Source organism: Hibiscus syriacus, unplaced genomic scaffold, assembly GCF_006381635.1.
Source record: "Hibiscus syriacus cultivar Baekdansim isolate YM2019G1 unplaced genomic scaffold, ASM638163v2 tig00112498_pilon, whole genome shotgun sequence".
Lineage (NCBI taxonomy): Eukaryota > Viridiplantae > Streptophyta > Magnoliopsida > Malvales > Malvaceae > Hibiscus > Hibiscus syriacus.
In genome coordinates, this window is record NW_024063347.1 from 404445 (window position 1) to 430417 (window position 25973).

Sequence of the window (25973 nt, forward strand, 5' to 3'; positions counted from 1 at the left end):
TTTTAGTTGTACCCATATAACAAACTTATGTGCCTTTATATACCTTCGGTTGTGCTTGGGCTCAATCAATACGGTCCAGTTTTATTGCCACATAACAACGTTAAAATCCGAACCTTATTCTTACTCTTCCAATGAAATTCAATGTTTATTAATTATGCACACTCTTACTCTTTGTTCTACCCATCGATGAAGATCGATAATCTATCTTGTTTAATAAAAAAACTCAATTAATAGTTTAAAGATTTGATTATATATTAAAATATAAGATTAATATACAAAAGGTGTCCAACGTATGTCTGTTTTTTCAGTTTAGTGCCTAACGTTTCATTTCGTTAATCAAAATGGGTCATGCCGTGACGGACCGTTAGTTTTCTCCGTTAAATGACAGATGTCACAATATGATAATTTTAAAATAATTATTTAAAATTTTAAAAAAAATTATATATTAAAAAAAAAGAAACAAAAATTTTATGAAATAAACTTTGAAAACTTTCATTTCAACCCATTAACCTTTAACCGTTTGGTCGCCCCTCTTCCAAGCTCCTCCGCTCGGCTACGGTGATTTACCAAACCGGTTGGGTTTTGGTCGGACAGGACTGACGAGCTCAACTTCGATGGCGGTGAGGTGGAAAGGCGACGGTTTCGGCCGGAAATCGCAAAAATCGAACGGTAATAGGGGCTTTTCGTCGGACTTTCAAATGCCACTCCACTACGAACGACAACGACTAGAGGTGAGTGGATTAATGGGCTATGATCGGTCCGAGACGACGCTTCCACTGGGCTAGGCAATGATGACTCTCGATGAGCAGTGGCCGAGGTTGGAGGTGGGCGACCGAATGGTTTCCTTGCGATTAAGCTCGACGGTGACCGATTTCGAGTGATCTGAGGGTCGAGTTAAGGTCACCGGTTGCTGCTGAGTTCGGTGGGAGCGGCGGTGTACACCAACACCGATCGGAGAAGGGTAGTTCGGTGACGGGGTTAAAAGTTAATGGATTGAAATGAAAGTTTTCAAAGTTTTGGGGTTATTTCAAAATTTTTGTATTTTCGTTTTTTAAAAATATTTAATTTTATTTTTAAAATTTTAAATATTTTTTAAAATTACTAAATTGTGACACATGTCACTTAACGGAGAAAACAAACTATCTGTCACGACGTGACCCATTTTGAGTAACGGAATAAAACGATAGACACCAAACTAGAACAAAAAAAAACATTAACCACTAAACTGAAAAAAAGAACATACGTTGGACACCTTTTATATATTTAAGCCTAAAATATAATTATATTAAATCCGATGCAATATCTATAAACCGTGAATAGTATTGTTTATAAAGTTTAGCGATTGTTTATAAGGCTTCCATTCATTAACGTTCACCATCAGAGTGAATATATACATACATAACTGTGCTATTTTTTTTCTCTCTAAGTTAAAAAAGCAGTGTATTTAATTATTGGGTAAAGTATACAAATGATGTCCTGATTATAGCATATCACTTTGTTGAGTTATCCGATTATTAAAAGTTATAAAATAGTCTTTCGACTATAGGATATTACTTTGTTGAGTCCCTTAATTATTAAAAGTTACAAAATGATCACTCAATTATTCATTATATTCTAAACTCGGATTTTCCATTAAAAATTAACGGCCATCTAAACCTAATGTTAACGTGATGGCTGAGATATGATAGTCGTTTAAGATTATGAGATCAGATTTTATCATATCTCAGTCAACAAGTTAACGTCCGGCTTAGACTACCGTCAATTTTTTTAACGAAAAATGACAAGTTTAAAATATATGAATAGTCGAATGATTATTTTGAAACTTTTAATAGTTAGGGGACTCAACAAAGCAACATATTATAATCGATGAACTATTTTATAACTTTTAATAATCAATGAATTTAATAAAATAACACCTTATAACCAATATACTTTACGCTTAGTTATTATTATATTAAATAAAGAATAAAAAGAGTGGGCGGCATGTTGGTTCATAAGTTAGGCCTTTGCAATTATTATTATATTAAAAGAACAAAATCTGAAGTTAGGCATTTTTCGAATTTTTGGCCGCTCAATAAGTGTAATATATACGCCGTATGTCTTTCATATATAAGTTACTTTATCTTATTTTATTAATTTAAGATAAAAAGGGCACATTACGTATTTGGTTTTCCAATAACACTTTAACTCTATTTTACTTATCTAATTAGTTTTTAAATCACCGTTAACGATACATTTTAATTTTATTTTAATTATTCATTATTGAAGTATTAATGATAATGTTAATGTGTTAATTTAATATTATTTTATGTCATCATTAAAAAAATAAAAAAATATCATATAAATAATTATATTATTTTTAATGACAGATAATTAATATTGAATTAAAATATAACATCAACTATAATTTAAAAAAGTAATTAGATAATTGAGTAAATAAATACAAAACTTATAAAAAAAATAAAAAAGAAGGTGGTGGCGGTAGAGTTGGCCTTAATTAGGCCAAGGAAAGTAGCCTTCGTTAGAGGTTAAGGTAGGGGTGTATAAATTTGGATATCAGATTGGATCTAATATAAAAATGTAGATATTTAAAAAATTTAGATACCTAAAATGATGATTCGTATCGTATTCGACAAAATTAAATATTAAAATTTTTGTACCGCATATTTGAATATTCAGATCTTAATATAAAAATTAATTTGACAAAAAATAATTTTATATTTTATATTTTTGTGACTTAATGTAACTAATTCGATACCTTTATTATATATATATATATAATTACTCACACAATAAATACTAATTCATTTATGGCTATACCTGTCTTGATTTGGGATTTGATTTTGGTTCATACGAGCTTCGTGCTTTCCTGGTTTGAAATACAGAAGCTCGGGGAAAAAACTGGAATTTTCCCATTATTTGTGGGTGTATGGATTGTTTAGGGTGAGATATTTGTATAGGTTTTTTTTAATAGTATTAAGTGATTATAAACTAATATATATTCATAATCTTTTTTAATTATTAATAATGCACACACGCACAGTCGCACACATAATTACTTGAACTCCATACCTTAAGGGAGAATAACACTCCTTTTAATCGCTGAGATCCTAGTTCGAGATATTTACATAGTTTGAATCGAAGTGTGAACTGTGAACTGTTTTATGACTTAATATGAAAGGATAAACTATGTAGATGGTAACTCAACTTTTGGGTTACTAACATTTTGGTAAAAAGATCCTTTCACTTTAGTCGCTCAACTTTTAGGTTGCTAATGTTTGGGCCACCCAAGCATTAAACACCAATCGACAGTTAACGTTTTGATCACTCAAATTTTAAGCGCTAAATTTTAGTCACTAAACAGAACTTGGATGACCAAAATATCAACACCCTAGAAGTTCAGTGACCATTTAAGTAGTTCATCCAATATAAAAGTTGATGTTGGATTCAAAGGTATTCTGTTTGTTGTAGTGGTTTCAGGTTTGGATGGCGTTGTTAAATTGCTTGTTCATTTCGACTTAAATTGATAGTATTTGGTAAAATTTAACGTGCAGTACATCCCTGAAACAAAAATGGTATTCCCTGGATTGAAGAAGCCACAAGATCGTGCCGATCTGAGTGCATTTTTGGAGGAGTCGACAACATCCTAAATGGGCTGTAAACAGTAATATGTTCAGTTTCAATATTCCCTTCCATTTTGCAGTCATTGGAGATTGTTTTAGTTTCAGAGTACAAGAATAAATTAGACCCCGTATAATAACAAGGCTTATTTGCAACTGTATTTGATGAATATCTGGTGAATTACCAGCTTGAGAAAGATGACTGTGTTTTCGGAAGATTTAACCAGATCCCAGGAATATTGCATATATAAATACATATAGAATATAAGCAGAGGCCAGAGGCCTCACCTGGTTAGATGTTTTCGTTTATCACATAAAAATAATCTTGGTATCCATTATTATCAAAACATAAAACTCCAGCTTTACCTTTCCAACTGCTCCTAGCTTTAAAATAATCCTTGCAAATAAATAAAACAAAAGAAACGACAGAAAGTTCAAAGACAGCCAAGGCCACAGAATTAAACTTTATCAGCAGCTAAAAATTCATCATGGTGGCTGTTTTAAGGTTTTGGCTCCGACTGAGCTTGTGCCGGCCGAGGCCGAGCAAGTCCGGGTATCTGCAAAACAACACATACATGTAGTTCAGCTATGAATGTATCAATCACCAAATAATAACGTACGAATGTCGGTATTCAATTTGTGATAAGAGAATGAAATTCAATTTGTGATAAGAGAATGAAACATATGGAAGTTATCTTTGAGAACCATCCAAATCAATCGAGAACTTTGAATGGTAACAGGTAGTTAAGTATAATTAGAGAACCTTCACCCACAAAATATACTTTGGGAACAAAATACAAACCTCGACTCCATGAGGACCAATGCGGTTGCGAGCTATAAAATTGAGTACCAATGCAGCAAATTCTTCGGGTACATCCTCCTACCAATTCAACATTTAGAAGTTTCAATTAAACATAACAAAATACACCAAAAAAAGAACATCCGAGGAAATATAAATGATGTGAACCTGAATAGCATGCCCTGTATGTCTGATAACGACCATTTGAAACTTGCCTTGCATTTGACCTATCGTGAGTGCTCTATTATGCAAAGTAAATACAAAGAAGCAAAAGTTAACAAATTGTTAACCAATCGTAAAGAAAAATCATCATAAATTCCTTTATCCTTACCAATCACATATGATATCCTTAAGAATCCATCATTTTAGTTACAAAGGCATCTTTCATTCAAATGCCAAAGAAGAAGAAAAACTTTTATTGAACATCTTTCAAGAATGATATCAAAGCCCATAACACTAAGGGTGTCAGATACAGGTATATTCAAAATTTTCTTTTGGAATTTATGATATTTGGAGGACAAAACCTCAATATCCATGTCCAATGAATATGACTCGAACAGAAGTGTGTTATGAAAAATGAAGAGTTGGATCAACATAAGTCATTTTACTTCAAAAATCAGATGATATAACAGTAAAACCACTAGAAGCGCTGATCTATTCATGTTATTAGACAAAAACTGGTATATAAAGGAAAAAAATGAAAGGACCAAAATTAAGTAGGCGGGTATTAAAAGTCGAATGAGACAACCTGTCCAATCTGTCAGTGCCGGCTAATAGCAAGAGCTTTGGAACAGGGGAAGACAGAAATTTTTCTGAAAGGCCACTATACCTGGAAGATAGCGAAGTTAAAAATGAAACTAGAAACAGCTCCATAAGCGTTGAGATCATTATATGAAAGAATTTAGCTTTGGATGTTTCAAAAATATGAAAGGACTAGTAATTAAGGCTGGTTTTCGTTATTCAGTAAGAAGGAACTGTCTTTCCATTATGAACATTGATAAGCTTTCAGTTTCAACCAATTGATCCAACAAGCGCAACAAGTTGACCGTACATTTCAGTCGGGATTTATCTCCCTTCCCTTTTCCTCTATCCTCCCTCTTTGGAAAGATAGATGAAACAGTACTACCCATTGGAATTTTCTACAGATGATATATGCTCTACTTTAGTATGCTGCTAGATTAGTTACACGTATATCAATACATGTAACATACACAAACATGCATACCCGGGAAACAAAATGCAATGGAAAAATACTCGAAACCTCTTAAGTTACATCAAAATAGTTATCCAGCACACCTTAACAAGGATTCATTTATGCACTTTGTTGTGTATTATGTAAACTCTCTTTCCGCAACAAACTCAAAAGTTTATTTTTTCTATAATCATCATTCCACATTAATGCACAGGCAAGGCACTTATTTATTATTTTAGTCAGCATTTTTCTATACACTTATTGTTTTTTCTATAATCATTTTTTTCTTCTGAATTTGTTAATTTAGTAGTTAAGAGACAGTAAGAAAGTGGTTAGGCATTTTAACCATAAGATTAACAAGTTTGGTATCCTTAACACCTTCCATCCATCTTACAATGAATGCCAAGGTTTCAGCTCAAGTATCCACAATGATGTTAGACCACATCGGTATTTACACAACATATAAAAGTTATCAGCAAAACTTCACTCACCAGCCACTCCAATATTGTTCTGTCTCTTCCAGCCGTGCTCTGTAGACATAACTATGGGGAAAAATAAAATTATTTCTGTTGGACTTAGAAAGGTACAGTATATAGTTAATATGACACAAATACTTTACCATTTCTTTGAATCATCGTACTTTAAAGTGGTAGGAATGGATACACGAGCAGAGTCAATATTTCTTAAAGAACCTCCTCTAACACTCCATTCAATCTGCACATGTTAATTTTCCATTAGAAAAATAATTTCAACAAACTTGCTTGAAGAAAATACAATTCAACTACGTGCTCACTTTATGTGACATAAGATCTTGGCCCAGTCTGATCGAATAGCAAGCAGTGTATTTTCTCTGTATTCTCAACAACCAGCCTTCTAAAGTAAAAAAACCAGTTTGGTCTAAAGGGTTTCCCTTTTTTCTGGTAAAGTTCAGTGATTGCACTTGGATATTGGTGCTTAGTGTACCATAAGAAGTAGAAGTTTCTCCTAGCACTCAACAGTGATTTTATCTAAAACCTTATTCAGAGCATGAAACCTATATTTCTCTACCGTTGATTAATTCTATTCATTTTCATATTTTCTTCTAATATAATTCTTTAGTAGTTCAGCAAGTTAGCAGCTGTTATCTGCCAAGTCACCTGTATAAGCAAATGCAGACCACTACTGAAGTCAGACCCTCAAGATGGAATTCCAATAACTTCACTACTACTGTTCACTTATTGCTTAACTTTCTTATAGTCATACTAAATAACTTGCAATCCTATATCCCATGCATACTGATGGAGTTGTGAAGTATTGAAGCAGTCTAATGCCAGGACATTACTGGAAATCAGTTAGGCGGGCAGTCACCACATAGACACTGAAATTTTTAATCAACAAAAACATATAACATATTCCGAATCAAAGTTCTTCTATCATTCATGAGTCGATATATAACTTGTTTGGATGTCACACAAAAATCTAAATACATTATATGATTGGAGATAGTTGAAAAATTCTAGAACCCTTTTGTTAAAATGTAATCATGATTCTAATTGAGGCGCAAATGATTAATTGGCCTGGAATAATTTGGCAAGCTGGGTAGGAAAGTGCCACAAGCCCAGAATCCAGATTATACTTAGCCAGGTCATAGCCTCAGTCATATATTTTAGCAGTGAATTCAGAATTCCTACTACTTTGTACATTCAATGGTTTGTCAAAGCCTTCTCTAGTGACACTTTCTATTACGGATAATTACTTGGTTACATGACCACTTCTATCAACAAAATTATAACTTCAGAAACTACAAAAATTATTATTCAGTAGATTATAGTTAAATTTAATGTGCACATATATCCACTTAAATTATAAAGACTAATGACTCAGAAAATGAACAGTGCAAATACAAACCTACACCAGTATCCACATAAACACATACAAGTTTGAAACACGGTACATTTAATCACATCAAAGAGAGAGATGATATACACACGAATAAAAGAAAATGGCATTCATAAGATAAGAAAATGCATTTACCGCTTTCTCAATACTTGAAAAGTGCTGCATTCTGCCTGAGAGGATTTTCTGCATGTGAACTAATGATGCCATTGCTGTCCCCTGAAGCAAGTATGTTTGGTTTTAATACATTGCTTTGCTAGGAATCAAATAATTAAAAGATAATTTCAAGCAGCTTTTTAAGGGACCAACCTCTACAACATCCACAACCACCAAACCAGCTAAACCACGCAATGTTTTCTTCGCAGCAACGTGTACAGCAACTGAGCCTCCCATGCTGCATAGCAATGACATAAGGTGATAATGAGAAATTTAATCACTTTGGCATTTTTTCCCATTTCATTCTTTGCAACCAACATATAAAAGTTTAACAGGTTGTCCATTTTTCTATTTTGACAATTTGAACTAAATCACCAAAAGCCCAATAGCCATCTTATGGAAACATGCCCTTGGAAAATAGAGTACATAACCAATGAAATAGTTATTCAAGCTCAAGTACAGAGCTAAAATTGCCAGCTTAGATTATTCAGGTTTCCAAATTAATTGACAAAAAACAATATTTTCCAAGAAACAATCTTGAAACCAGTTCATTCTTCGAATCCCATGACTCCAAATTATAGGGTTCTTAAAAGAACAAACAATTTTTGTTAGAGCTAATAATACATTGTGCACGCACAGACAGAAAAGATATAAAGGGAAAAAAATATCTAGCCGCACTTTGGCAAGTCTCATTGATTAGTGTGCTTGATCAATGAGCACTTTTCTTATTATTTGCTTCTCCTCTAGAAAATGAATTATGTACACTGTTATCAAAACTAAAACAACAGGAGAGCACAACCTGTGGCCAACAAGCACAATGGCGGGAGGAGAATCTCCATACAGCGCCTTCAAAACAGCAAAAACATCATCGCACATTGTCTGCACATGTAAGATATCTTTTAGTTCTGTAGAAGCAACACTAGAATGATACAATTCATGGCCAAACAATTAAAACAACAGTTTGTAGGGAAAAAATATCATTTACTTCTATTTACTATGCTTAAAATGTGTACCTCGATAGATAGATCAATATCATTTTCTGAGGATGATTTTCCATGTCCCCTAAGATCCATGGCAACTACTCTAGCTTTCTCTTTAATTTTACTAGCTGACAGTGCAAACGAGAGCCTGCCATAGCAAATTAGACAACTCACTGTTATCAGAAATTAAATCATGATAAAAGCATAAATAAAATATTAATATCATAAATCTACATAAAAGGGGCACATTTTTAGATTGAATTTCAGGGAAGGAAAGCCACTAAAGATAAAATATACTCCAAGATTAGTTAACAGTTTATGATAAACAGCAGTATTTAATGAAGTATATGGATAATCAATAGGAACTATCTTCCAAGAAGTTCGTCTCTAAATCTGCTAGGAAATTTCATCAAAGCAGTATTATGTTCATTCAAGAGAAAGGAGGAAGAGCATGGTGAGATTAAACTAACTTTCACGGACATTCTGAACAAGCATGTAATTGTTTAACTCTTTAACATAAGATGGAAAAGCAGTAACTAAAAGATAATTAGTTATAAATGTTTCCCAGACAAAATAGTGGATCTTTAATAGTTAAAATGAAAATCTCTATGGAATAAATTTTTCACCAAACATCAAAGAAAGGGGGAAGGGCTGCTATTCTATGTAATTTCCAAAGCAAAATAATATTATGACTAAGATTTCATACCGTCTATACCATTTATTTTATCACCTGTTCCTCCATTTCCCAATGGAAGAACAAATAACAGCACATACTCAAGTTTCAAATCTAGCATGATTAAACTAAGGCTCCTTTGGAATGGTTCAATTTGCTTAAGAGCAAGAATGAAAAGGGTTGCTTAGGAATCTTATATATCAAGACAATCTTGTAGTCCTTTCGAGAACAACATCCTTCCAACACAAAGGAATTGAATTGCAAAAATGAAAATGGAAACCAGAACTTATCATTCAAAGTATCATAGCAGCACAACAGTAATAGCTTGATGACATTTTAGAACAAAACATGATAAAATTATCCATCTTACAAGATTCAGGGTTTACTTTGGTGTGTTGAATTAAAATTATTCAAATGTAGGTATTAGAGTCCATGAAGAAGATTTAGGTTTTGTGAGTTTTCTTATTCTTACTTTAGAAGCTTTTTTTTTCACTGGACATTAGAAATTCTTGAATGGAAGAAGGATTTATTTATTTATTGTTATTATTATTATTTTTTTTGGGGGGGGATACAAGTGATAGTACTAAGACTCTATCTTAAGATCTTTGCACAAACCCATTTTCATTGTGTCCGATTTGATTTGTATTTTTTTGGCATGTTCTGCACATATCCCACCTCGTCGGCAGCAAGTCCAAGTCTAGCATTGGTACAAAACTAGAACATGGGGGTTGCCCCAGTGTTGGTGCTTCATAGATTATAATATTCTTTTCCAACACTTGATTTTAACTTTAAAGCAGCATTTGGGAAGTAAGAAGCAAATAGCAATAGCAAAAATTTACTAGCCAAGCCTTAATAGTTAATATTCGTAGATCACAGGAAACAAAGGATAAATCATTTTTGTATTGAAAGAAAATCAAATGTAATTTATACTTTAACTAAAAGAAATGCAATGTGGTGCCTCAACTTTAATTCCATATATTAATCAATCCAATCACTAACTCTTTAGAAAATGTCTAATAAGATAAAAGTCCAATTTCACACACATTTTCTACAACTCTCAGGACCACCCCTTCATGTATTACAAACAAGTAAAATAAATAAATAAACAAATGAAAATATATCACCGAGATCAAACATACCCAGAGTAACCACCCCCATGTAGACAAAAAACAACTGGTCCTTCTGTTCCTGCCATATATAAATGAAAGACCTAAAATGATAAAGCATATTAGAATAGCATAGGTACTGAAAATGGATAAATTTTCCATGGAACTGCCAAAAAATTAACACTAACATCATTTGAGTCCGGTATGGAGACATCTTCCTCTCGATCAAAATAGTTGGACCAATCTAAAGGCGAGTATTTCTCAGAAGAACTCCTACAAAAACGTTTATTAAAAAAATCAAACACCTACTAACATAAAAAATATAAATTTTTTTTTGATAAGATTAGAAGGCCTCATTAAAAGAAAAAAGAAAATCTAGCAAAAATAGTTCATCTCTACCATCTCAACTTAAGTAGAATATGAGTGCCATCTAAAAGTCCACATACAAAGACTAATGATTAGAGGAATATTGAATGCCACCGTTCTGGCTTTTTTTTTTTTTGACAAGATTTGAAGGCCAACGTTCTGGCTGTTACTAATATAAATGTGTTATCTCCTTTGTTCAAGACATTCTAACGAATAAAATTCAGAGGAGAAGCCTTCGGAAGAGGAAGATGAGGTACAGGAACATAGAGAAGGGAAGATTTCTTTCTTTGAATCTGCTTTTTCAAGCAGTTGGCACGTCCAATTGAAGTACCACTCCTCATTCCATCCAAAATTTCAATAAAATGAGAAAGTATTGAATTCAGTAAGACTTCAGACCTGAGAAACTGAACTATTTCGCAATAAATACCAAGTAAGAAAGCAGTAATCAAAAGCACCATTCGGTGTAGGAGAAAGGTAGATGCAAAATAATCCATGAACAATAACTTAATCACAAACATATCTAGTATGAATAAATGCAAGAAAATGCTTTCTTTTGACATGTGAAAAACTGGGCTGGAATAAATTAACAGACATGATTGAAGAAGAAATAGCATGCATCAGTCTACCAACTCTGTTATTTTAGTCGATGGGTCAACATATTCAATGTTATCGGGTCTGGAATTGCTACTTTTACCTCATCCTTTCATTAGAATATGTTTTGTGTCTACCATAAGTATATTTTATTTTTATTTTTTAATAATACGAGTGACCTTAGTTATTGTGTCTCAATTTAATAAATTACAGACATATTGAAGAAGAAATAGCATGCATCAGTCTACCAACTCTGTTATTTTAGTCGATGGGTCAACATATTCAATGTTATCGGGTCTGGAATTGCTACTTTTACCTCATCCTTTCATTTAGAATATGTTTTGTGTCTACCATAAGTATATTTTATTTTTATTTTTTTAATAAACTTACGAGTGACCTTAGTTATTGTGTCTCACTTTCTATCAAAAAAAAATATAGTGTCTCACTTTTTCCCAGGTATTGTTTGATTTAGGATCTCATGACGAAGAAGATTATTGGTAAGACACATGCAGTCTCTACATTTTTTATACCTAGACACCTGAATCGATTGCTTGTGTCGGTATCATTACTCCTTTTGGCAAACATTGTCATTTGGGTCACCCTTCGCTTTCTATGTTTAAGAGACTTTGTCCTCAATTTTCATGTTTCTTCTTTAGATTTTGAGTCTTATCGGTTTACTAAACATCGTTGTCTTTGTTCAAGTCCTCAAGTCAATAAGCAAGCTACCGATTCGTTTGAGTTAGTGCAATCTGATGTTTGAGGACCAAATCCTGTTATCTCGAAACTTGGTTTCAGATATTTTGTCACCTTTGTTGATGATTATACTAGGGTGACTTGACTTTATTTAATGAAAAATCACTGATAATTATTTCTTCATTTTTCTTCCTTTTGTGTTGAAATTCAAACCCAATTTGATAAAAGTGTCCAAAAATTGAGTGATAATGCCAAAAAAATATCTCCCAAGATCATTTCAAACATACATGCTTAAACATGATATTATTCATCAGACTTCTTGTGTTGACACCCTTCTCAAAACGGAGTTGCTGAGAGAAAAAATAGTAGTTTTCTTGAAACTTCCAAAGTTTTGTTATTTCATATGCAGATTCCTAAATGATTTTGGGTTGATGTTGTCTCTACTGCTTGCTTCCTCATTAAGTATATGTTTTCCTCTGTTTTGTTTGAAAATATCCATTTCCATACTCTCTTTTCAAATAAAAATTTGTTTCCTATCGATTGAACTCTTTTTGTTCGATATGTCTGTCCTCAAGTTACAAAGCTTGATCCTAAGTCCTTAGAGTGTGTTTTTTTGGGTATTCTCTTGTTCAAAAAGGTTATCGTTGTTATTGTTCAAGACTTGGTAAGTATGACGTTACCTTTTTGAAACAAACATCCATCACTTCCAATTCAGGTTCTGTGAGTCAAGAGAGGATGGTTTGTTACTTTATCAGATTGTCGCAACCAAGTCTGGCATCCTCTACATCGGTTAAGCCTCCTGTCAAATTCACCTTCTTGCGTCGCCCACGTCCACCTAATTCTAAGATTTTAGACCCATGTCCTTATGAACCCCATGTCCGTCTACACCTAACCCTGTTCTTGAGACTCCAGAACCATGTCATGATGAACTATTATCTTCGTCATCCGATCCGACTACCACAACTGATTGATCTTGATCTCCTTATTACTCTTCAAAAAGGTAAACGTACTTGTATATACCTAATTTATTCCATTATTTCCAATAATTGTTTGTCTTCTTATTCTTGTGCCTTCCTTTCATCCCAAGATAAAATTTATGTCCCTAAAAATGTTCGCTAGGCATTAGCTCATCATGGATGGTGTACGGCTATACTTGAGGATATGACTACTTTAGATGTCAGTAGAATCCAATCTTTGGTTACTTTACTTGCGAGCTTTGTCAACATCACAAAAACAATAACTATTTGGAGACACTTCAGCATTGCATAAATGCGTTATCAGAGCATGTTAATGCAAAGTAATTTACATGCAGGTGATTTAATCATTCCATTACTAAATTGAGCTCTGGACTCCACTTTAAAAGTGAGGTGTTGGTATGGCTACCTATTAGGTTCAGGCCTTAAAAATTAAGTCTTTTATTCTTTTTGAACAAAAATTTGCAATTGATTATTCCTAATAACTTTGTTTAAGAAAATGGATAATAATAACTTGATTTCCTATCTTTCACAAGTCATTTAATTGATATCCAATATAATAATATATTTGAAAGGTATTAAAACAATGAATTCATATTTACAAAATATCTGTAGTATTTCAAATTCACCAATCAATAAACATCAAACAAATTCATAAATTTGAACACTTGCATTTGTTTTATTACGTAGTTTACACTGTTTTTTAAAATCAATATCCCAAAATTAGAAATCTAAATCCTCAAAGCAACCTAAACAAAAGTATGATAAAGCTCGGTGTTAATTTTCCTTTCCAGAATCCAGTTTCGTTGAAAATTAGAACCCAAATAAAATTTATGAAATAACAGATAAACATAAACGAAAATCAAGAAAGGAAATGATTAAAGAAACATGAAAAAACAAAGTTGCTCGAAGCGATTGAAACACGGAAACGAGATAGAATATAAAGAAGCGAATGGGATACGAAAAGGAGGGAGATCGAGAACTCACTTAGTTGGGGGGAGATCAGGACGCGAGGCAAAGGCAGAAACAACCGGCTTACTGCTATCTTGTCGGTGCTGCTCGTCCTCCGGGACTGAACTCAGGTTCGATGAATCCATTTTTTTTTTTTTTTGATTCACTTTCTATCTTTCGTACCAAATTTCGAACTTTTATTTCGTTTTGAGACAGAAAAGTAACAATGTTTAATTCCAATTTCCAAATGGCGAACATTTCTTATACAACACAAGCTTAGAATTTAGTCCTATAATTCAATTCGGTAAGTCTAATCTATTTTAATTTTAAAATTTTAAATCCTAACTCAAATAATAATCATTAAATTTATTATATTTAATTTTGATATTAATTCTTTTTACTTGCATAGGTCATACATTAATTTCTTCACTTCAATTTGATTGTTTTAATTCTTTGTGGTTTAATCATATTGTTTATGTATTGTTTGAATTAGGATTAAAAATTTAAATTTTAAAAAGGGATGATGTTGCTACACTCGACGAGCACAAATGAGCACCATTAAATTAATTTATAAAATGTTAAATTATATAGTATTAAACGTATAATTATAAATTAGTTAAAAATATTGATGTAATTTAATTAAAATTAAATATTTAAAACATTAGTTTTTAGGATAAACTATATCATTGACCACCTAACTATTTACCCTTTTTACTTTAACCATTAATTTTTCAATTTTGTCAATCGGTCACCTAACTATTTAAATTTTCTCAATTAAGCCACTTGTTGTTAAAAATTAACAGAGGACATATCAACGGAGGAGATATCGTGGTAGTTAATAAAATTTGTATAATGACACATTTAGTCCTCACTACTTACACATTCTATTAATTTTGTCCTAACTTTTATTTAATTTAATAAATTTAATCCTCAATCTGATGGTGACATGTCACTGTGTGATTTGATGTTTGAAAAAAAATTAAATTAATAATCGCTGCTAGTGGCGTTTGAACCTAGGACACCATCCGAAAAACTAAGCACTCTAACCACTAAGTTGGAGTTGGACCACTAAATTTGTTTAGTATATAGAACATAATCTATATAATTTATAACATAGTTAATGCTAATAAATGACCTTATAAGGACCCAAACATGAAATAATTGAATAGTATGAAAATATAAAATATATATGAACAAATATTATAATTTATTAATAAATGAATATTTTTTATTTATATTTTAAATCACGTTTAATGCAAAAATAAAAATAAAAAAATAATATGTTTTAATTGAAATGTGTCATTTTACATATTTTAAATTAATAAATTATCTTCATTATTGTAATTTTATTAAACTGAAATATATCATAACTTATATTTTAAAATATTATAACGTCAATTGGATTTTAATCTTATTTAACAACTCTATATTAAATTAGACTAATTCAATAAAATCAAGTTTCTCCTAAAATTTTCTTCAAATATATAATGAATTAATAATAAAATATAAAATTTTTAACCTAACCGGGATAAAACAAGTCAATGCACAAGTTAAAATGCTTACTACAACAAGCCCTCAATTATAATATATTAAAATTGTTTTTATTTGAATGATGCAACTCAATGGTTGGGGTATTTGCTATTTGAATGATGCAACTCAATGGTTGGGGTATTTGCTATGAAAAGTTTGCTATTTGAATGATGCAACTCAATGGTTGGGGTATTTGCTTCTTCTCCTAACGTCTTGGGTTTAAACCCTACCAGCAAAGGATATTGCTACAATTTATTTTCTATTAATTCAATTGGTGACATGTGACACCATTTGATTGGATGGAAATTTATTAAATTAAATAAAAATATTAAGAAAAAATCCAATCACATAGTGACACATTTCATCATTCGATTGAGGATTAAATTTATTAAAGTGATTAAAAGTTATGACCAAATTAATAGAACGTGTAAGTAATTATAACTAAATGTATAATTATACAAATTTTATTAACTGTCACGTCATCTCCTCCTTTAATATTTAATGGTAGGTGATTTGATTGACAATATTTAAATAGTTAGGTGACCCGAATGACAAAATTGAAAAATCGATGGTTAAAGTAACAGGGGTAAATAGTTAGGTGATCAATGATATAGTTTACCCTAAAAACTAATGTTTTATAAATATTATATTTTAATTAAATTACATTTAGATTTTTAACTAATTTATAATTATATGTTTAGTATTTTATAATTTAATATTTTATAAATTAATTTTACGGTACTTATCGTTAACGCTGCTCGTCCATGCTCGATGAGCATTGTAGAATTTTTCTTTAAAGTATATGATTAAAAAAATAAATTAAAATATAAAAATCAAATCTACAACTTATGAGTAATATAATAACTAATGATAAATTTAAATCAAATAAATTTATTATTTCGAATCACATAACCATCTAAATTGTTAACCCACGTTAGTAATTATCTAATATCTTATGATAAATTACATCATGTGTCATTATATTATGACTAAGGTTACAATGAATCACAAAATTTCAAAAAAAAAAGTCACGGAAAAATCATTTATTCATTGATTGTAACATTCTTATCAATTCACATAATGGTTAACAAACATCAATATTTTATTTATATTTTAATGATTTGATTATCACATTCATAACATGGTTATTATAATTGATAAATAAAATAATTTGATTACAATTAAAAAATAATATATATTTATATAAAATAATTTATCTGTTACTATTAATAAATAAAATAATTTATTTGTGAGATTTAAAATATACAGACCTAATTATAAACATGTTCTTAATACATATAATGACATGTATACTTTGCTCTTAGTCTTATCTTGTTTGGTCATAGATCATTAAAACGTGTAAAATTTACGCCAAATAAAGCGCCCATGTCTATACCTACTAGGCTACTATAAAAGGGCAATGACACATAAGTGAGGGCATTAAAGATAATTTGAGGGTTAATTAGGGTATAAAACTGATGTTCCTTACCATGTTGTCAAATAACATTTCATGTTTTGAATTTATTAAGGGATTTCAATTAATAAAAGGAATGTTATTTTCTTTAGATCTCATAAATTCAAGCGGTTGAATTTGCATATTATATATTCGTTATCAATTATTAAAAGAAATTCTGATGATTACAATACGTGATTTTGTTGTCATTAATTTGTGTATTCTTATATCACTTTATATGATTTTGTTGTCATCTCAAGTATCTATTACTTTCATTTGTGTATTACTAATCAGTTCATCCACAACACTTTAATTAACCATAACCACCATTAAGTGCCTATTACTTTTAAGGCTCGACACTTTTTGTCAGTAATTTCCAGCGGGTTACTTTAACTTGGGGTTTCCTTCCATAGTACGCAGTGTACGGTTACACCAAGAAACTAAGGTGCAGATCAGAGCTACCTCTTATCGATGATTCAATGGTGGGCGGATGAACACTGAATTGAGAAGCAACATTCCAAGACCAGAAAGAAAAATTAAAATGGCAAATCTTATCCAAAGGAATGATGCGTCAAACTAAAAAAAAAAGCTAGCAGTAACTAGCAGAACTAAAAAGGCCTCAAAACACAGTAAACATCACTAGATAGATTAATATGACGTACATTATATCACCAACACGACTAGAGGATTATAACTTCAGCATGGTGCTGCTTACATTTGGGTCGAATCAAACTTGAGGATATCTGGGCTGTGGTGATAAGGTTTTTCAATATGCTACAGGTGCACTATCTGGTGCAGCTGCATAACCACCGGACTGATCATAGGTAGCCTGAGCTGCTGTTGACTGAGGGTAAGTTGCTTGCCCACCTGCTGGTGCTGCACCATATGTTGTCACAGCGCCAGCACCATAACTAGGATCCTGTGTACCTTGAAAACCATAAGCTGCGTTGTTTGGAGCTGTTTGTTCAGAATAAACCTGCTGTGAGGGTGGATATTGGCTGTACCCAGAAGCAGTATTTGGTTGCGCATAGACAGCTGCTTGCTGAGCAGAAGGCTGACTGTAACCAGGAACAGGATGGCTGCCTTGTTGTGAATATAACTGGCTGGTCACTGGTGGAGTCTGATTATACCAGTCACTGGGTGGTGCAGAGGCATATGGAGGATAACTTTGTTGCATGGGCCCACTTGCATATGGGTATTGCAGCTGAGGGGGCACATTAGGACCATATGACTGGCCGCTTGGACCTTGATATGGAACTTCTCCAGGTTGATTAGCTGGAGGACCATATGCTTGGGGTCCTTGTGGCTGCATTGCAGATGGTGTCCTAACATACTGCTGCTGGGGAGGGCCATACGCAGGTTGAGGACCTGGCGGTGCATAACCTGGCTGAGAAGATCCATGTCCTCCGTAAGGATGATGAACTGGGGTATGATTTTCAAACTTCTCCCCATATCCATGTCCATAGCTATGCTGGGGAGCAGTATGTGAATATGGTGGCGGATGTGCATAGTCTGATGGACCATGAGGCTGTCCATAGTTATAATTTGATTGAGATGACACTAGCCCCATAGCTGGAGCAGGTGTTGGCCCAGGTCCATGCCCACGAATTGAAGCCAATGTGGGGTGGGACACTTGCCTACTATAGTAATCATAACCTCCACTATGTGGAGGTCCCTGCAAGCTATTAGGCCTCTGCTCCCAGCTAGAGCCAAAATTGCTTCTTGGAGCCATTTGATGAGGAGGGTGGCCAGCATAAGGAGGTTGATAATGTGAGTTTTGAGATGGATATGGTCTCCTTTGCTGAAAATCATATGATGACGTCTGGGCAGTACGGCTGTGGGAACCCCACTGAGGTGGACCAGTGGTTCCCCGAGGTCGATTGCCCTGCTGATTAAAACCACCAGAAAGAGATGATGACCTGGCATTCTATTCATTTAACAAAATAATAAGTTAGCTAAGCCAACTTTCATTCACCAATTGAAAAACAAAAAAGAAAGGGAGTAGAAAGAAAGTTTCCATATCATGTTTAACCATTTTACTCGAGTAACAACAGGCTAGACCAGGTCACATCTTGGTTCAAAAAGGAAGCAAATACTCAAATACAACAGCAACAATTACAGAACACAAAAAAGAGAAGAGCAAACTGAGAGTAATAAAATAAATCTGTTGAAATGCATATTCATTAATAATTTTATGGAGGGGAAAAAAGAATGCAATCAATATCATCACCAAGTTAGCATACTGAAAATCTATCGAAGCAAACTAATATCACCATCGAGTATTTCCCTCCAAAAAAAGAGGACTAAAAGAACATCAGCACACTCAATAAATGAACACCAAATGAATATTAATAATTAAAGACGAGAACAAGGGATTTGAGTGTTAACCAAGATTAAAAAAGACAATTTCTAATTGATCAGGCATCTTGAACTGCAAAAAATATATGCTAAATCTTTCGCATAAGATCATGTCATCCAGAGTGAGCAATGATATAAATGCCAATTCTTTCTCCGATCTTATAGCAATATACTTTTGACAATCGTGCATCGTCTCTACACATCAAATGACAAGGGCCATATTCTTCAGAAGTTTCAGCATAGAATCAAACAACATTCTAGTAGTAACTAACTTCACCAGGTATACTTCTTCCAACAGGTTTCATGCATATAACATGGAAGCCGGTTACATGCAGGCTCACTATATTATTTTCAATTTTTAAGTCTCAAAACAATCTTACCAACTATTAACATCTTGGAAGTCGAGTTTAATGCCAGATACCTCTCTTCAGTGCATAAAGGGGAATAGTGGTTGTCTATTGCTACACCAAAAGAGCAACGCTGACCCCATGGAAAAGGCTATCCAAATCTGCAGATTTTAAAGCCATCGAATTCGAATTGGCATCTTCAACATTAAATAAAGCATGGCAACCGGCATCTTGGATTGAATATATTATTGTCCAAATAGTATTCAAGTGACGTTGGCATTGATCATTAACACTCTTAAAGTTCAGGATATAAAACTCGTACTTCGAAGAACTATGAAATAAATCTTCCTCAAGTTGGATGTCAGGGTGTTAGAAGAAAATGCAGTTAACTACAATTGATTGTTTGCTTTGGCAAATCCATTGAGGGAGATAGATACAATCTAAACTTTATATTTCAAGTAGTTGCTCAAAGAAAATCATCTATACACCAGCGGTGGAGATTTTAAGCTCCAGATTACATGGTTGCAACATGTGCTATTAAGATATATTTAAGAAAATTTATAAATTCTTACAATGGTTAAAAATATACATGATAGCATTCTAACCTTCAAGAGTCAACAACAGACCTCACGTCTGGTCTATAGATTGCTAATTCCAATCTCACAAAGAGCATATTTTCATTTGAGCAGAAAAATTAAAGGTTAGCATCATTAACATACAATTCTACATGCATATGTTCTTAAACTCATGTCATTTCACTGGGATATCAGTCATCCTATCAACAGAATCTTGCACATGATGAGAATAATTGATTTTAGAAGTTAAAAGACAACTAAAATTTCAGATTAACGACACATTCTACTCTAATTCTGACCTGCTAAGTCTACTAGGAAAGCGTACAGGCAAAATCCCGCATACACAAGTGATATTATTTTGCTCATGACATCTTTTTAGCAAGCTTCACTCAAATTTCAGATGTGTTTTATGTCATCAGCACAATGATATAATTAACATCTGATGTTGGAAAACAGAACTCAACAAATGAATGGATTGAGTGACCAAGGATCACAAAAGTTTATACAAATGTTCATTGCTGGCAATTCTATAACAAACTAAGTAAATGTTTCATCAAAGTGAATATTTCACCTCTAGTACTAACATATCCAATAAATGATAAAAGGATCACACACTGGATACAGTTAAAATACCATTAGAAAATTTATTCTAAAGAAGAAGATGCAAGGTCAAAAACCAACCTGATTCATGACATCTTTTATCATTTCTCTGGCAATCTCAATTTGCCTCTTATCACCAGTCACTCTAACTATCCTTTCTTTTGATTCATCCCCTTCTGGAAGATGTTGGGGTATCAACTAAGCAGATAATAAATTGTGTAAGTATAGGCAGTAGCAAATTTGCAAGAATCTTAATTGAGACAAAGCAAACAAATATTAACAACCTGAATGCGAGCCCCTGACCTAGTCTGCAGTCCTCTGATAGTTTCCCCACCTCTACCAATGATAAAGCCAACCTGAAACAGGAAAAATAAACCACACCATGGTCATGAAGACTAAAGCAAGCTAGAACAGACACAAGTACATCTGTACCAGAAATTGCAGGTATGTATCAGAAAAAGGAATTTGGAATAACCTTCTCATTTGGTACTTGCATTTCAATCTGATCAGCAGCTCCAGCTGCCTGTGTGGTGGCGAGGCCCCTAGCTACAAGGGAGGGGGAACCCCCAGCGTCGGCCTGAAACAAATGCAAAAGTTAAACTAATGAAAAAGCAATGTAAATAAAATTTTTAACTAAGGGATGAATCAAGAACAGGAGTAAATAATAAGAACGTGGAGGGACGCGAAGAAAAAGTCTAGAAACAGCATACAACCTCTGCTATGACAGCATTTATAAGCGTCTCAGCTTTTATGATACTAGTCAAACTCCCTATTATTTCTACAGGCCTTGTTGGGGCATCACGATCAGCATCTGCATCCTTTGTAATTTGAATTTTTGCACCTGAGTTATATTGCAGGTACCTTATAGTATCCCCTGCTTTTCCAATGAGAACACCAACCTGCAGAAAGCATTCGCAAAATCAACTCTATAACAACTTGGAAGTTGAGTTTATATTAAAACATTTAAAACAAGCATGCCGAAATAGTGTTGCTATAAAGAAAGAAAAAGCATTGCTTGGATGAGAAGATGATTAGGATAATTGTAAAAGGAAAAAGGTGGTTCCAAGCATTGTACAAAAATAATGAGGAAGCACATTTGAGGTAGTCTAGACAAGTAACCATGAGACCCCTGTTAGTAAATGTGAGTTAATGAAGGACATCCAGGTTAAGAGAGAAAGAGAAGAAAAAGTGTAATGAACACTAACACAACGAATTTAAAAAGGACCACAGTTTTCTGAGTTACCATGAACGCATTAAACATATTACAGTTAAAAATGATTACTTTTACTTAGGCCTGTAAACGAACCGAACACACACGAACGGAGGTATGTTCATGTTCGTTCATTTAATAAATAAACGAACATAAACGAATACGAACATAATCGAACAAATTTTTTTTTGTTCATGTTCGTTCATTAAGAAATATAGCTTATTCATGTTCGTTCATTTAATAAATAAACGAACATAAATGAACACGAACATAAACGAACACGAACATAAATGAACACGAACATAAAAGTTGGAAACCCTACTTTCTATTGTTCTTTCATGAAAAATAGTTGACAATGTAAATCAACCAAATCTACAGTGATAAATAGCGTAAGAGCTGATTAGCAGTGATGAAATGTTTGAAGATATCAGATATTTCGATCGATCTTTTAAAGATATGAAATGATTCACACGACTTTAATTTAACGCTATAACATTTATCTTAGTGGTCCATGATTACATATGAACAATCATTTTCCACTACGTTATTCTAATAAATTCGTCGGCTAAAAGTTTTGTGACATCAATGTCAGGTTTTAGTGAGATTTGTTAATAATGATCATTTCCGTTGGTAGAGTAGAAAATTTAGCATAAAGATTTCGAACGGTACAAATTGGACTACAACAAACATAGATCCGAATCCCTCCAATGCTACATATCGTAACTAATATTATTGCTAAACCATCATTCAAAATTTTAACGTACCTAAAGTCTACTCCTCAACTAAAAGTCATATGAAAACAAAGTTCATTGCCAAATTGTATTTTCTACTTATTAATGGGTTCTTCCTGAAAAATCCATTACTTCTGCTATTACACTCTTTTTCAAAAATTGCATAGAAACATTTGTTTTGTTTTCTGGCAAATTCTATATATTTTTCTCTTTACTGATGCTCATATACTTCCGATTGTTACCTTTATCTTCCTATCTATTTTTAGAAAGAAGTATGATGTTTTATTGAGTTTTAGATGTGAAGATATCGGCAATAACTTTACATATCAACTATTAAGCCATATAAAACAGAGAAAGAGATGAAAACAAACCTGTAGAACTTCAAATTGTACTATAATATAACTTGTTTTGAAGCTTTCATCGATCGTTTCCACTCTCTAGTGAAGACTAGGGTTCGGGGGAAAAAGGGGGAAAATTAATATAGGTGCGAGGTGCCTCACAGGTTAACATATTGGATTTAATCTCCAAATAAAATTGGGTTAATTATAGAATTGGTTATCAGAATATCAAATTAATTAATATTTTTAAGATACTTACAAATTGGTCACCAAAATTGATTTAAGAAGATTGGATTAAACATAAATGAACGAACATAAACGAACATAACCAAACGAACATAAACGAACATAACCGAACGTTCACGAACGTAATTGAACGAACGAGACATATGTTCATGTTCGTTCATTTAATTAAACGAACACAAAATATTGTTCATGTTCATTCATTTAATAAATAAACGCACATAAACGAACTTCCCGCCGCACGGTTCATGAACGGTTCGTTGAACGTTCAGTTCATTTACAGGCCTACTTTTACTGCTTGTTCATGTAACGAAAACAAAGTAAACTTAGTTTGCAGCCAGTTGGGCTAGTCCTTTGGTACTAATTGCCACTACAGGAAGAAATGCACTACCAATGAATAGATCAGTATACTAATTTCAACAATATCTTTCTCCATATATGATACCATCTGGTTTGATGTCTGGAGGCACAAATATGACAAAGAAATACTCAATGTTCATGCAGCACGAAAGAGCAGTTGCACTAAGGAAGAGAGCTAGGGATTTGATTATGGTGATAGGATAAAAATTCCAAACCCGCCTTAGTCCCAGATAAGGGGCTATTTAGGATGTCATCATATAAAATTCTTAAAATGTTTCCCTTGTCCTAATTGAGACAGCTAAAAAAATTAGCATACCTTAGCATTAGGAACCTCCATTTTGCAGGTAATAGTTGAACCATCATCACCATCCTGCTGAGGCACCTCATTAGAAGGCTGTTCCTGACCACTGTCTGCTTCAAAACTCTCAACTTTACCTAAGTCACCATCAGTAGTCTCATGATTATCTGTAAATTGTTGCTTCCTCTCGTCTTTAGGTGGTTCATGACCATTATACGCCTCAAAACTCTCAACTTTACCTAACTCGGCATCACTAGCCTCATGATTATATATAGATTGTTGCTTAGTTTCCTCAGTTGTTCCTTCAACTGGTATATGTTTTATGGTCGGTTGAGCCCCCTCTGTTGGAGCATCGCCATCCTCTGATTGCTTTTTAACCTCATTTTGCAGGAAGGACTCCTCTTCCTGCTTTGCAGGTTCTTCCAACTTCTCAGCTTCAAATCCCTTCTCATTAGCTGTTATGTTAGAAACAAGGATCATAGAATTAGAATAGATGGAATAAGTAAAGCAATAAACTATTAGAAGGTAATTATATAGTCATAATCCATTATTTGCTATTTCTTATTTCTTTCCAGACAAAATTTTAAAAGAACATTTAAATCCAAAAATAAATACCAAATTTTATAATTTAAAAATTGAATTTTTGAAGTTTCCAGCATTTATATTAATCAATTTCTAGATAAAAGAAATACGTTTGAAGGGGTTTTGCATTTTAACCATATCTACTTCAAACATATTTGCTCAGCTTTTCGCAGTTTTTGAACAAGTTAATACTGAAAATGACAACATGGAGCCTTAATCTTCTCACTACACATTCACCTAGCACATAATTTGATATGAACCTTTGGAAAACCAGATCCTAAAAGCTAGCAATTAGAGTGGGAAATCAAATTCCAGCAAAATCCCGAACATTCAATGTGACATCCAAGCCCACGACTGTGCAATTTAGCAAATAAAGTAACTTTAGTCACCAGAACTCATCACACTTGAGTTTTCCTAGCAAGCTGTTTTATCACAGAGAAATTTTCCGCTTGAACCAAAGCGAATATCCGACACAATAACAAGATAATCCTAGAATTAATGTCAAGTCATAAAACCCATTCCACAAAATTAACATTAGAAAACCCTAAAAGAAAACCAAAAGTAAAGGGAGAATAAAATTTTCATTACCGAAGCCGTCGGTTTCACCATCGACCAGCCTAGTCCGCTTCGCCTCGGACAAACCAGATGCCGCTACATCATTGTCCTCCGCATCAGAACCAAGAGGCATGTCGACAGGTTGGTCTTGGGGCTCGATATCTTCAAGCTTCCGCTTATGATCGGAGGGGACGGTGCCGGGTGCAGCAGCGGCGACGACCTCTTGATCCGCCATTCAAGATGCACCGGAAATGAAAATCAGTCTCGGGTTTCGGGAGGGGAGTATTAGGAAGTTAGGTATCAAAAGGGTTGGATGTAGATGTCAATGACGTATACGCAAAAGATTATGTTTTGTTGTTGAGGAATCTTGTAATTTGTAGGTGGTCGGTTTATATCTCTTCGAATTCACAAAAAACAAATTAATGTACTTTCGACCCAAATTTTAGGGTTTGGGCTCTGGGTTTTCATTGTTTTTAGGGGATCCTGTTGGGCTGTAAATCACAAAGTATAGGAAATTTTCAGGTCAACATTACCCTTATTCAAACACAGTATTCATCACTTGTTATACATATCTTTATGCGTTTAATTATTTTAAATTATTTAATTACATTTTTATTTCTTGTAAAACTGATTAAAATATTGTATATTAATATATTATTCATCTATAAAATTCAATAATTTAATTTTAAATGGGAACATACTATAAAATTTAATTCAATTCTTATCAAGTTTTATCTATTTAAATTTGTTTCACGAACTAATTTACCTCAGTTGTTAAAAGAATCGTTATTGTTCCTAGAGGTCACGAGTTTGAGCA

At 33.1% G+C, this 25973-nt stretch overlaps 2 protein-coding genes across 2 annotated transcripts; both read right to left on the bottom strand.

Moving 5' to 3' along the window:
- Positions 1-3882: 3882 nt before the first annotated feature.
- LOC120180489 (protein phosphatase methylesterase 1-like) lies at positions 3883-14203 on the bottom strand. The gene is made up of 13 exons (XM_039185803.1): positions 14013-14203; positions 10590-10674; positions 10435-10505; positions 8656-8770; positions 8442-8521; positions 7796-7880; positions 7625-7705; positions 6231-6325; positions 6103-6153; positions 5168-5248; positions 4588-4660; positions 4423-4500; positions 3883-4177 (listed from the first exon to the last, which is right to left on the bottom strand). The coding sequence occupies exons 1-13, from the start codon at positions 14120-14122 to the stop codon at positions 4121-4123; spliced, it is 1062 nt and encodes a 353-aa protein (XP_039041734.1). The 5' UTR covers positions 14123-14203; the 3' UTR covers positions 3883-4120.
- A 3288-nt stretch (positions 14204-17491) lies between these two features.
- LOC120180680 (far upstream element-binding protein 2-like) lies at positions 17492-25526 on the bottom strand. Its single transcript, XM_039185961.1, has 7 exons — positions 25190-25526; positions 24038-24474; positions 21553-21738; positions 21315-21416; positions 21124-21195; positions 20921-21037; positions 17492-18886 (listed from the first exon to the last, which is right to left on the bottom strand). Exons 1-7 carry the CDS (start codon positions 25389-25391, stop codon positions 17726-17728), a joined length of 2277 nt encoding a protein of 758 aa, XP_039041892.1. The 5' UTR covers positions 25392-25526; the 3' UTR covers positions 17492-17725.
- Between the last annotated feature and the right edge of the window lie 447 nt (positions 25527-25973).